Source organism: Dermacentor variabilis, chromosome 7, assembly GCF_050947875.1.
Source record: "Dermacentor variabilis isolate Ectoservices chromosome 7, ASM5094787v1, whole genome shotgun sequence".
Lineage (NCBI taxonomy): Eukaryota > Metazoa > Arthropoda > Arachnida > Ixodida > Ixodidae > Dermacentor > Dermacentor variabilis.
The window spans coordinates 27,513,806-27,528,353 of NC_134574.1; the positions used below are offsets into that span (position 1 = coordinate 27,513,806).

Here is a 14,548-nt window from a genome sequence, read left to right on the forward strand (position 1 = left end):
GATGCATATCTCTGAACGAAGCCCTAGAACCAGGACAAAACTTGAATCCAGATTTGCTTAAGGTGTTGCTGAACTTCAGAAATTATCGTATTAGATTAAGTGCAGACACTGAAAAAGCGTTTCTGCAAATTTCAGTTCTACCGGCGGATGGCGACGCCCTCCGATTTCTCTGGTATAGACATATTCCAACGAATGAAGACCCAGAGCCGCCTATTAATGTCTGGAGAATGACCCGTGTCCCTTTTGCCGCGACAAGTAGTCCATTGCTCCTCGCAGCCACCGTGCGCCACCATCTGTCCCATGGCAGGAGATTATCCATAAATAAGAAAACCATCAACGAGAGCCTTTACGTAGATGACTTTATAATAGGAGCAAACACAGTGAAGGAGGCTACAGATTTCAACCGTGGTGCACTAGATGTCATGAATCGAGCAAGCATGACACTGCGCAAGTGGAACTCAAATTCCGATAAGCTGCAACAGCTGTTCCACGACGAAGAAGACGGATGTGCCCTTGGCTACGTGGAATGTTCAACAACAAGTGTCTCACGGGTCCTCGGATTTGTATAGGATAAGAACCGAGATCATCTGGCATTTTACATGGAGGCCATCGTAGATATCCTAGATCGAAACAGCAACACAAAACAATTGATCTTTCAGGCATCGGCTCGTATATATCACCCACTTGGTCTCATTTCTCCGGTCACAGTGCCAACCAAGTTGATGTTCCAAACACTGTGGGGATTGGGTATTGAGCGAGATGCCCCTCGGGGGGGGGGGGGGGCGGGGGGCTGAAGAAGTTAAAGCAACTTGGAAGCACTGGCACACCAAGCTACACCATTTAACGGCCGTAACAGTGCCAACACGCAACTTCTAACAATAAATTCTGATTCTGATTCTGAAGGTGATATGGTAGCTTACCAAAAGATATCTGGAAGGAAGTACACGTCTTCACACATGCCAGCGCCAAAGCTTACGGCGCAGTTGTACAGTTGCGCATCTCCGCGGTCAAGGAAACAAAAGTTACTCTGGTCCTCTGAAAGTCCTGAGCAGAACCAATTAAGAGAACCTATCTTCCAAGACTGGAATTGATGAACATGGGTATAGGTGCTCGACTGCGGGAATACCTGGAGCAGTCACTGAGCCTTTCAATGGCCAAATGGTATCTGTGCACTGATTCCTCTATTGCGCTGCATTGGGTGCGAGATCCTGCACAACAACGAAAATCCTTTGTGGCCAACAGAGTGTGGGACATTCAGCGGTGAACGGATCCAGACATCTGGAATTACTATACTGGGATCGAAAAGCACGCCGTCCTTTTGACAAGGCGAGTCATGCCTCAGGTACTCAAGTCCAGCTCCCTTTGGTGGAATGAACCTGCTTGGCTTTCACAGCCATCTACTTGCTGGCCAAGACATCAAGGCTCCGCTGACACGATCATCGCACAGGAGGGAAGAAGAACCCTTCGCGCTCACAACGTGACGGTAAAGAAATCTGTCTTGCCTCTGCAGAAATATAGGTCCCTCTCTGGACTGGTTAGAGTGACAGCCTGGGTTTTCCGATTTTTCCACAACACCAAGCACCCCTGGCAAAAATTCGAGGAACCTATTACGACAGAGGACGATCAAAAGGCACATACTTGTTTTATTCTTCATGCACAGCTCTTGGCCTTCCAAGAGGAATTACAGTGCATTCGCCGCTCGACACGCATACGAAGCGATTCTCCGATACGTGATCTCAGCGTAATCTACGATGACAATGGATTGCTTAGAGTGGAAGGGAGGCTCAGTGCAACCAAGTTGTCGTACAACGTCAAGCATCCTACCCTGGGACATCCCTTCAAAGAACTAACGATGAGCGCAGCTCAGCACCGTCTCTTGCATACAGGCGCACTGGAGACTCTTACAGAATTGAAGGAAATGCACTGGATCGTGCGGGGAAGGTAAATGGTGAAAAAGGTGCTCAAGAAATGTGTGACTTGCAGCCGTTTTAACAGCCGAGCTGCTATTGAGCCATGAGCCACCCACTCCTCTGCCTCGTGAGAGGGTGACACTAGCTGCACCTTTTGATGTCACCGGTGTAGATTCTGCTGGCCCACTGAACAGAAAGCATCAAAGAAATAACCGGAAGTCCTACATCGTTATTTTTACCTGTGCAGTGACTCGCACAATACGCCTTGATTTGGTCATCGACATCTCCACCTCAAACTTTCTGATGGCGTTCTGAAGATTTATATCGAGAATAGGAGTTTGTAGAGTGATCTTTTCTGACAACGCCAAGACATTCCAGCGCATTTAAAAGGATATAGGGCGACTATGGACAAGAATAAGAGGAGAAGAAATTCACAACTTCTTCACATGCCACCATATCCGCTGGAAATTTATTGCTGAAAACGCTGCTTGGTGAAGAGGATTCTGCGAAAGAATGGAACGGTACGTGAAGACGTCGTTGAAGAAGGTCTCTGGAAACAGCTACTGCAACTTCGAGGAGCTCACGGCAGTCCTCATTAAAATCGAAGCTGTCATAAAACTCTAGACCCTTGACCTACGTCTACATGGAGGCGAGCACATTCTAGTAGGATAGCGACTGACCACTCTTCCTGACAGTGGTTCCGCTACAGAGGTGGCTCAGCGCCCTTGTCAACTCACCCGTAGCTTGCACCAAAGACAAAGGGTGGTCGACCAATTTTGGCGTCGCTTGCAAAAGAAGCACCTCCGAGTCTCCGATCAGCACATTTTGCTGTGCCAAATTCGTCAAGCACAATGAAGAAAAGAACTCTCGTTTCAGTCCGTGAACCATATCGAGGTAACTCTGGAAACACGGAAAAGGGGCAGAAGTTCTTCTCGGAAGAGATGGAAGAAGCAGAGCTTGCATGGTGCGCATTCCTAATAAAACCACATTGTGAAGACCGATTCTACTTTGGTACCCCAACGAATACATGGACGAATGACCTGAAGCTCATTCCGAGGGAGTATGAAGAAACTTCCAGCTTTACTCTCATTCTTTTCATCAACGGGCAACCCTGTGCTCCTCTGAAGTCGCTCGGCAACGACATCACTATCGATATAAAGTTTAGTTGTTTTGTTCACCTCAAAGCAAGCAGTCGGTTCGTTTTCGACCTGCCATAATTTTCCCAATAAACATTGCATCTCGCCCATTACTTCGCCGGTGATAAAGGTATAGTGCACCACCTTTATATCAAGAAGACCTATGAGTTGTCACGAACTCCTCTGTAAAATTTTAGTGGTGCTCCCAAGTCACTCCAAGACAAATCACAACAAACCTGCAACATTAGTGGATAGGAATATGACACGCAGAGAACATTTTCCTGAACAACGCTGCAGGTATGAAATAGACAGGAACGGGTAATCCCTCACGTATTGCCACTCACTTCATGCTATTGGTGCAACGTTTGGAGTCGAATTTGCGTAGTGAGAAGCGTAATACCAAGATCAAATAAAGCTATGCTGATGCAGCACCATTTTCTTATATGAATGAATGCACACTTGATGGAGCAATTCGTTTCTGTCAAGACTCGAGATGGTGTTTGTTGCGTTTTCCAGAGCCCAGCGGCTTTGAACACACCTGTCTCGCGTCGTGATCTTTTATTCCCTCTGGCACGGCTACATGCTCCCTCCTAAATGCGGCTGCGTGAAAACTAAGGGAAACAAGAACATCATTGTGTCAGAAGAAATGTTGACTTTTCTGATCTAAGAGTTAATTGTCTCGGCAACAGGCGATATGAAAAGAAACATGTTCTGAAGCAATAAAATGTACACAAAATACACTGAATGCCGACGTGCGGAATAAAAAAAACTAAGGAATAAAAATAACACGCACCACACCAGCGAAATCAAGAACCAACACGATGCACTGTCGGTAACGTGCTTTTTCAACCTTCGCAACAAGGCTATGGCAGTTCCTCCATTCTTATTCACGCCCTTACCCGTGCCCGAGCCGGCGGCAAGCAAGACATCGCACAGCCCGCAAATTACAAGTCCCCTTGAAAAAAAGATAAGTCCACGTGTCGAAACGTTGGCTCCAACATTCTCCGTGTTCTCCTTTTGATCATCGTCTTGAAATCCTATCTCCAACCTTCCCCGTGCTTTGAACGGGCACCAGTTATTTATAGATATGGTGGGACATGGGCTGAGTAAGCAGTGTAATAACATCATTTACAATTAGCAGTCTATGTGTAAGAGCACTCTGCAAGCCAGTCAAGATGCCTGATGATGTTGAACTGCCAATTCAATGCTCGCGAAGGACTTGGCCGTCGCCCACCGTTCAAAAACTCACGTACCCCGTATTTGTTTTATGCACTTAGGCAACGCCAGCTCCGGCAGCATTCTAGCATACAGCCTCACTCGTGGCAGTCTCTGCGAACCGCAAAACCTCGATGTTATCTACCGTCCATACGCAGTCTGCGTCTTTTTTGCCGCATGCACAAATTAGGCGTGTTCGCTGTGATGTTGAGGCCGTCATTTGTATTTGAGGCAATGGCACTGGCGCTTCCTCGTGAATGAGAATAGAACTGTCGTCAATGCTTTAACGAAACTTACTGGCTGTCACCGTTGATTCGGTCTCCACTAAATCTCAACAACTGTGCCTTCCCTGAACACCTTGTCGCCAGCTTGCGCTTGACGGCGGATCTCCGTGGTAATGCCCTGTCTCGCCGCTCACACTCTTTGCTCGCTTATTCCACCTGCGCTTGAAAGCGAGGGGGAGCTCCCACACGTCTGACATTTCCGCCTCAAGCTGCTTGGTTAGAGGCGCTCATGCCTGGCGATTATATTGTTCGGCTCTGCGAGTCAACTCGGCTCGCAAAGGCAGTGCAAATTGTAGCGCGAATCGCACGCGCATTATTCGCGACTGAATTGAAAGCTCGCGTCACTAATATGATTACTGTTTCAGCAATGTCTCGTGCAGATCAATTTCTGATAGTGGTGGATCTGGCTGATGAGGTTGCCTTCGGCACCTCATCAGCCAAGGTAAGGTAAGGCAAAAGGTAAGGTAAGGCAAAAGGTAAGGTAAGGTAAGGCAAAAAAAAAATTTTATTCCGCACGCGCAGGTGAATCCTAATGGGACAACTGGCGCCACTAACGAACTGATCTGCATGGTGACTTGGCCGTTGCTCGTTGTACGTTGTTTTCTTAAGAGGAAGTTTTAGCTCGGGCCCAACTCCGACCCGGCCTATTCAAATACATGTAAAACGCAAAAACGTTTTTATGAGGTAACCCCTGGACCGATTTTGATGATATTTGTTGCATTTGAAAGAGAAAGTTAAATTGTAGTGACTGTCGGAAGCGGACTTTCGATTTAGGGCTTCAATTTTCTTAAAACGTTTTTCAAATATTTGACCGCTTGAAAAAAATAGAAGCACGAAGTTTACAAATTCATAGCTCTGCATCAAGAACTGATATCGTGGTTCTGTAAACGGCATCCATTAGACCATTCAAAGCGGACACATTCAGTATGTCATCTTACATCTTACGTGAATGTGTTACGTTGGTTACAATGGTTTTTCAAAAGTTGTATTTCCCTATGATTAAGTTTTCTTTATATTTATGTGTAACATATCAATTTTGTCCGCTTTAGATGTACTATTAGATGCGATTCCCAGAATTGTATTATCATTTTTATTCGTTGAGTTACGGAGTTGTAAACTTGATAGTTTCGTTTTTTGAAAATTTTCGATTTTTGCCAATTTTTAATAAAAAATTGACGACCTAACTCGAAAATTCGAAACCAACAGTCACTAGATTTTAAGTTTGTCTTTTAAATGCAACAAACCTCGTCAAATTTGGTGCAGTGGTTGCCGAGAAAAACGAATTCTCCTTTTACATGTATTTAGATAGGAGCACTCGAGCTAAAGCTTCCTCTTAAGAGCCTAAACACCTAGCAATGGAAGATATGGGCTTCTGTTCAGTCGTTCTTCGGCGTCATAGGAAAAGGCGTATATGATAGTGTTTATTCACACATGGCTGTTGACTCGGCCTCTGTCGCTCGTTGCCTTTTACTAGTTACTGCTCGCGGTCTTCGGCAAACATCCCCGCTATCGGTGACCCGACAATTTGAACGGGCATGTTTTCTGGTCCTGTGCTGTTATGATGCTATTAAACTGTGCCACTAACGTTTATTTTGCCCGAAATGACGCCACGGTGACTTCAAGTGCCTTACGAGGTAACACTAGAGCAACTATGGCATGACTCCATACTATAGTTTCTCTTTTTCTAACTCTTGCTTCTCTTTCCCAAATGTACTTAGTGAGCTGATATGATGAGAGACTTGGCTTCATCCACGTCCATGGTTATTTAATTTGAAAACAAGAATATATTGCATATAACATGTTTAAAACAGTTATTATTTGTTGAATATATATTCTGAACCTCTACTGTGGCAGAGCCGGGATGTAAGGTGTGGCGTTTACGCCCGGTATTCCCGCCGAAGGTGGGGAGCTCAGTTATTTGTTTTTGGCTGCTAAACCACCCACAACAAATCACCCAAGCAGTGTATGACATACACAGGAGAATTTCTGTCCTCATGTTAAATCACTAGGTTGCAGAGCTCAGTTTATGAATCCGCTGCTAGGCTTGTCGGTGCACTTAGTGGGATAGCGTATGAGTGACACCAAAGACAAACTACTGGCTGTGTTAGCACCAAGTTAAGTTTTAGGCTACGAAATTCTACCGAGAGATTGAGCATGATTCACTATGTTTGTACTAAAGGAGCTTTGTTTGAAGATGCTGTTACGTGTAGAAAGACACAGACGGAAGGGGCCATTTAAAGGATATTTACACTGGACTGGAGCCATAGCACCAGGCCGACATTCACTCGCGCCAGGGGCACAGACCCCCTTCGTCGTCGTTCTCGAGGCGGCTCGTCCCTTGAGCAATGCTCGATGATATCGTAATACTACCCCCCGGCGGCAAAAGCACCGTCGCGGTGCTGTTAAATATCCAAGGCGCGTGGAGAGTTGTAGGGCTTGAGTCGGGCGACGGGGACGACGTCACTGGTTGTCACAGCGGAGGACGTAGTGGGCGTGCCTAAAACGATTTCATAGGTGACATCGGTCACTTTGCGGAGCACGCCATATGGGCTTGTGTAACAAGAAAGGAGTTTTTCACATAGGCCAACTTTACGCGAAGGTGACCAAAGCAACACGAGGATGCCGGGCACAAAATGGACATCACGGTGACGGAGGTCGTAGCGTTGCTTCTGCTTGTGTTGAGGCACTTGTAGACGACTGCGCGCAAGTTGGCGAGCGTGGACAGCATGGGCGATTGCATCGCGGGCATAAGCGCTAGTTGAAGCTGTGGCGGACGGAAGCACAGTGTCCAGTGGTAGCGTTGGTTCGCGGCCATACAAGAGGTAAAACGGGGAAAAGCCTGCAGTTTCGAGATGGGAAGAGTTATATGCAAAGTTAATGTAAGGTAGAGCCAGGTCCCAGTCACGGTGGTCGTCGGAAACGTACTTGAATAGCATGTCTGTAAGGGTGCGGTTCAAGCGCTCAGTGAGGCCGTTCGTTCGGGGATGGTAGGAGGTGGTAAATTTGTGCCGTATTGAGCAGGCATGCATGATGTCGTCGATGACTTTGGCCAAAAACGTACGGCCACGGTCTGTTAGCAATTGACGGGGAGCACCATGCATCAAAATATTATCATGTAGGAGGAAGTCCGCAACATAAGTGGCGCAACTGGTCGGAAGAGCACGGGTTACGGCGTAGCGGGTCGCGTAGTCCACCGCGGCTGCAACCCACTTGTTTCCTGATGTAGATTCTGGAAATGGGCCGAGAATGTCTAAGCGGACACGATGAAAGGGCTCGGCAGAATTGTCGAGCGGCTGCAGGTAACCAGCGGGAAGCTGGGATGGCTGCTTGCGTCGTTGGCAAACTTCACAAGCGGCGACGTAACGTCGCACGGAACGGGAAAGACCAGGCCAGAAAAAACGGCGACGTACACGGTCGTAGGTTCGAGATACGCCGAGATGTCCTGTCGTTGGTGCGTCGTGGAGCTCTTCTATAACGGTGGAGCGGAGGTGTTTAGCTATTACAAGTAGGAACTCAGAGCCATCCGGATGAAGGTTACGACGGTACAGAGTACCGTCGCGGATGACGAAGAGGCGTAGTGCAGCATCGGCCGGAGAGTGCTCAAAACGGTCGAAGAGTGCTCTGATGTAGGCGTCACGGCGTTGCTCGTCCGCGAAATGAAGCAGCAGTGATACAGAAAATACGCAAGAAGCACTGGCAATATTAAAGGAGTCAGAGTCGTCAACAGGGTAATGCGACAAGCTGTCAGCGTCTTGGTGCAGGCGGCCACTCTTCTACACCACGGAATATGAAAATCCTTGTAGCCTCAAAGCCCATCGACCAAGCCGACCTGTAGGATCTTTTAGCGAAGAGAGCCAGCAGAGAGCATGATGGTCAGTGACTACGGAAAAGGGGCGACCGTAAAGGTAAGGACGGAACTTCGCAACCGCCCAGACTACAGCAAGGCATTCTCGTTCCGTAATGGAATAGTTGCGCTCCGATGGTGTGAGGAGGCGGCTCGCATAAGCAATTACGCGATCCTGGCCACGCTGACGCTGGGCTAAGACGGCACCTACGCCATGACCGCTGGCATCTGTAGCCAATTCTGTAGGGGCATCAGGGTCGAAGTGGGCGAGAATGGGTGGTGAGGAGAGAAGAGTAACGAGACGAGAGAAGGCGGCGGCTTCTGCAGTACCCCTCGAGAATTTTACGCCTTTCTTCAAAAGATTAGTGAGGGGTCTAGGAATTGCCGCAAAATCTTGAATAAAACGACGAAAGTACGAGCATAGCCCTACAAAACTTCGAACGTCTGCGGCTGTCTTCGGAACCGGAAACTCTCTTGACAGCGCGAGTTTTGTCGGGATCAGACCTTACTCCGGAAGCATCAACGAGATGGCCCAGAAGAGTAATTTGCCGGTGGCCAAAACGACATTTGGACGAGTTAAGTTGCAGCTTCGCCTTTCGAAATACATCAAGTATAGTTCTGAGACGTTCACGGTGAGTGTCGAACGTTGGCGAGAAGACGATGACGTCGTCGAGGTAGCAGAGGCATGTGGACCATTTGAAACCTTGGAGCAAGCAGTCCATCATACGCTCGAAGGTGGCAGGGGCGTTGCATAATCCAAACGGCATTACTTTAAATTGGTATAGGCCATCAGGTGTCATGAACGCGGTTTTTTTCTCTGCCCATATCGTCAACAGCAATCTGCCAGTATCCCGAACGAAGATCAATAGACGAGAAATAGCTGGAACCGTGCAGGCAATCAAGTGCGTCGTCTATACGTGGGAGCGGGTAGAAGTCCTTCTTAGTAATGTTATTCAGATGACGGTAGTCTACACAGAAGCACCACGTTCCGTCCTTCTTCTTAACCAACACCACAGGTGACGCCCAGGGACTCGAAGAAGGCTCAATGATGTTTTTATCGAGCATTTTGTTGACTTCGTTTTGAATTACTCGGCGTTCTGACGCAGAAACTCGATACGGTCGTCGGTGAATAGGAGTAGCATCGCCTGTAGGAATTCTATGCTTGACCGCGAGCGTCTGGCCTAAAGGGTGATCGTCGAAGTCGAAAATATATCTGCAGGACGATAATACCTGGTAAAGGTCTTCAGCCTGCGCGGAAGAGAGGTCCGTCGTAACCATTTTTAGTATCTTGGGATCGGCGGCCGAGGCTGGCACGATGGGCCTGCTAAGCTCGCAAGAAGCATCGGTCGATAAAGTTGCCACGTGATGGTCGCCGAGACAATCAACGTTGGCAAGGCAAATACCTTGCGGTACAATTTGCTTTGCCAATCCAAAGTTAAAGATAGGCATGAAAGTGGGGTTCGCAGTAATAGTAAGTATACTGTGAGGAACGGTAACGTCATACTGTAGTGGAATGTCGGGCAGAGGAGTGACTAGGTACTCGCCATCAGGGACTGGTGGGGAAGACAAGAGTTAAATATAGGCTATTGATTTTGGTGGCAGGCGAATAAAGCCGGTGGGCGTAGGCGGCACTGGGGTGCGTCAGAAGGTTCTGCGAGAATCGGCAACTCAAGGCGAAGGGTACTGGCAGAGCAGTCGATAATAGCAGAATACGCGGAGAGAAAATCGAGGCCGAGAATGAGATCGTGGGGGCAATGAGCAATCAGGGTGAAGAGGACAGGAGTGTGGCGGCCGGTAAAGCTAACACGTGCCGTACACATGCCTGCAATAGGCACAGTACCGCCATCCGCAACGCGGACGACGCGTGCCGACGCTGGGGTGAGGAGCTTATTCAGTCGTCGTCGGGAGGCAGCACTCATAATAGAAAAATGTGCCCGTGCATCGATGAGTGCCGTGACAGGATAGCCATCAGCATCAACGTTAAGAAGGTTTTGGTTCGTGTTTAACGTGAGCAGAGGATTTGAGGGCAGTGTCGACAACGCAGCTTCACCTCCAGAAGCAGCAGCGCCTAGTTTTCCGGATGTGCCCGGGAGGCGATAGCCGGCGAAGAGAAGCGGCGGGGTTGGGGTGAACGAGACTCATGGCGTCGAGGGGAGCGCGAGCGTCTATAGCGAAGGTTCGGAGCAGGCGCATCAGCGGCAGTGTGTTCATGGCGTGTGGCATAGGGAACAGAAGGTCCAAAGGTGCGGGATAAGTGGCGCCATATGTCCGAGGAGGCGGTGGCCATCGGTTGCGGCAGTGACGAGTGACGTGGCCGATGCAACAGCAGTGGAAGCAGATTGGTCTGTCATCAGGGATACGCCATTCGGACGTGTTGTGGTGAGACGTGGTAGAAAAGGACTGTCAGGGACGAGGAGGGCCGGTGGAGAACGGGGGAACGCTGGGTTCAGATGTTGAACACACGCAGTTTAGACCTATGTCCTCAAGTTCTTGTCTGACTACTGCCTGAATCATGGCAATCGCGGTTGCTGGAGGATCGGGAGGCGTCGCGGAGAAACCCGACGAACAGGCGGCCTCGAGCTCGCGGCGAACAATACGGGAGACGTCGTCACAAGTGGTGGCCTGACTCGGTCGACCCTCACATGTCGACGTAGCAGCGGTGTTGGGTAGCCGCGAGATGTGGTGTGTGATACGGCGGCTCTTGGCTCGTTCAAGGCGACGGCATTCTTTCATGATGGCGTCGATTCTCGAGACGTTACCGAGAACAAGCAAATTGAAAGCGTCGTCGGCGATGCCTTTTAGAACATGTGACACTTTATTTGATTCAGAAATAGCATCGTCAGCTTTGCCGCATAGAGCCAAGACGTCGAAGATGTATCAAACGCACGGCTCTGTAGATATCTGAACACCAGACGCAAGAGCCTTTCTCACGGCAACCTTGCGGCCAATGGCGTCCCCGAACAGTTGCCGCAGCGTTTCTTTGAAAGTGCCCCAACTGCTTATCTCGTCGCCATGCGTCTGGTACCACACGCGTGGGGTGCCGCAAAGATAAAAGATGACATTGGCAAGGATAACGGTTGGGTCCCACCTGTTATTAGCGCTGGTATGTTCATATAGCTTGATCCATTCGTCAACGTCCTGTCCCTCCAGGCCAGAGAACACACCAGGGTCAGGATGTTGGGCAACCGTGACGACGGGAGCAGTCGGACCAGCCGAAGCCGTTGCAGAGGCGCGCTCGTCATCGGGAGGCATGGTGACAAGCTCGATGTACCGACCACTCCGGATTTCCGTGGCGAGGATGGGGATCGCTGATCTCCACCAGAATGTTACGTGTAGAAAGACACAGACGAAAGAGGCTATTTACAGGATATTTGCACTGCACTGGAGCCAGAGCACCAGGCCGACATTCACTCGCGCCCTTCGTCGTCGTTCTCGAGGCGGCTCGTCCCTTGAGCGTCACTCGATGACGTCGCAATAATATATTTGAATTGAGGTGAAAGATTTGGCAGGGTAGGTAATCGGTACAAGAAGATCCGAAAGATACCTGCTTCACATATCGCTTCAAATTTGCCGCGCTGTTCCTAAACCCCAGCAGCCACCTACCTCCCCTCCCTCAACTATTCACACGAGAGGTTTATTCAATAAAACCTTCTTTCGAGTACGGATATACCTTATAATTTATGAGTGCATTCGAAATTGTGTTTGAGATTGTGCCAGCGCACTCTTAAATTTCTAATGTGGCGCCTGTATTACAAACAACTGGAGTGCTTTTGGTGATCCTGTGTTGCGTAATCTTTTGTAGACTTTGTAGAAATGCTCAGAGGCAGTTGCGTACAGCAATGCAATGTTACTGGGCACACGAAATGAAGTCTGAAGCTAAACACTTATGAAATGGAACAACGCATCGAACGTGCAGTTAAGGAAAGGAAAAATTGTTTGGAAGAATTGTTCCTGTGATACAGACTGAGCAATGTAATAAAACCAGGTAAACAATTTCTCTTCTAAGCTTGAAAAGGGCCAGCAGTGATCTCACATCAGACAGCCTTTTAGTAGATGAAAATTGGAGCTACGAATATGACTCTCACGGAAGAGGCAATGCACCGAAAGACATGGCAGATGTTCAGCTCTCTCTGAGGAAGTCAAGTTAAAATAATAGAATTAAAAGAGAATGCTGATCCCGTGGTACAGCACTAAAATATCTGTCAAGCACAAAGGATAAACGAGAATTTCTGATCGGTTGCTGAAAGGTTTGCACCATGCAATTCAGTAACGCCGGCCTGATTTGTCGCGCGATGCCTCCCAGTGCGTGATAACGCGAGGCACCACACGCCTCTCTCATTTCACGCACGTAAAGACAAATATATACCTTCACTACCACATATTTCTGCACTGTCGCTGTACTGCCCAATATTCTACGATCTCTGTTCGCCCGCGCTAAAATGTCTTTAAAGTAGAAGGGTCATGCAGATGACGCCACGATTCAAATTACTGCAACAATTGCGCAGAAGAGGATGTTTCGAAAATATTTCTCTGCATGCGTTCATGATCTCCAAAAACAATGGCAGCTGTGTATACATAGTTGGTGGGACTAAGGCTTTGAAGACGAGGGAGACCCGGAATGAGTACGCTTTACGACTCATAGGTATTACTTTATGCGCTTGGTCCTGGAGTTGTTCTGGCAAAAATTGTTCATGGAAGAAAAGATATTGAATAAATATTTTTAGAAAGTCGTCGAGAGAATATTCCCTGCAGCTGAAATGACGATAGCATCTTAAAAACAGTTTTAAACGAAATGCTGCGGTATACAAAAAGGGTAATAGCTTTTAACTAGTTGTTGTGAGCTTACCAAGAGTAGAAGTTTTGCCATCCGAGCTTCATCCGTTGTAAGGCAAGGTAGAGTTTCCGCTGGGTGGTACTTTCTTGATATTAATTTATAGTGCTCGGTTCTATGCGAATCGACAGAACAGCGATTCCTGTAGACTTTCTTTGTATTAACTGCGGGGTTATAAAACATGCCAAAGCTTTACTTTAATACTTTTTGTTATGTGAATCGTTAACAGGTATTGTTTTTCTATGGATGATGGCTAAAATATGTGAAGTACCACATGCGAAAAGCGCACTTCATGCTTTGGGCATTGTGCAAAGACAAGGTCGTTGCTCTGCGAGTGTCATGCATGCTCTGTGTAGAAGATGTTGCTGACGTCAATGAATACCAAGGCGCAAAATCATCATTCAAAGTCCGCGACGATGGGTTCACAGAACTGTGTCGTGTAACAGGCGAGTGATAGTGCGAGTAGCTATAGTGATAACTTTTGTCTCTAAACCTCCCCGGTTTCCTGTATTTCATGACCCATTGGCAACTACATCGCGCACTACGTAAACAGGGTGACAAATGAGCGCCACCATATCTAGAAGCTTTAAGGCAATAATGTAGACCTAGAGCCATAGATCGGAGGCTACTGCGCTGAAGGCATAGGCTGCTAGACAGAACAAACTACACGCAAATATTTTCGGTGAAATACATTTTTCTGCATTTACACATTTGGCATGCTTTTATAACAATCCCTTTCATTTTTAGGGCTCATCACACAAAATACGTTGCATGCTAGGCTCAACCGCAGATTCTGTAATTTTTTACATTGTTGACAGGCTTGTGCTTCTGTAACGTGCTTCGTCATAACCATATCTGTGAGCCAGCTTTAGCACAAGGTAGTACGAATATTGTTTCTTCCATTGCTCAGTTTGAATTGACAAGCCTGCAGAGTTTCTCTCACAAGTTGAAACAATGATTAGATACAGCTGTCCCCGGTGTTCATATAATGTGTGGTCACAAGACAGAGATATACTTTTGCCTTAGTTACCGCTTTTTGTTGCGTGTCTGCAATTTCGTGCCCTGCCTCACTGCCGGACATTGTCAGAGTGACCATGTTTTTTCTAGCGATTTCGTTGTTTCTTTGCATACGCTCCTTTATTCTTCACTGAGAAAGAAAGATGGAGTTATTGACCTGTTCAACATGGTCTGCGAGATTTGACAAATTATCAACACTGCATATACCAATTTACAAAGAGGAGTGATCCTTTATTGCATCTGGGCGCAAATCCACATCCTGACACGGTTGGAAACAGCACGCAATTTAGCAGAGCCGGTGGGACCGATTA

General features: G+C 47.8%; 1 protein-coding gene across 2 annotated transcripts in view; it reads right to left on the reverse strand.

Moving 5' to 3' along the window:
• Positions 1–13,394, reverse strand: part of LOC142588989 (uncharacterized) — a 289,540-nt gene extending 276,146 nt beyond the window's left edge. The window contains exon 1 of one of the 2 annotated variants that reach the window (XM_075700785.1): positions 13,236–13,393. In XM_075700785.1, the coding sequence (XP_075556900.1) occupies positions 13,236–13,256 (21 nt within the window). In that variant the 5' untranslated portion in view covers positions 13,257–13,393. Of the gene's footprint in view, positions 1–13,235 lie in introns of both variants that reach the window. The other variant, XM_075700784.1, reaches the window with a different exon arrangement.
• Positions 13,395–14,548: the final 1,154 nt, after the last annotated feature.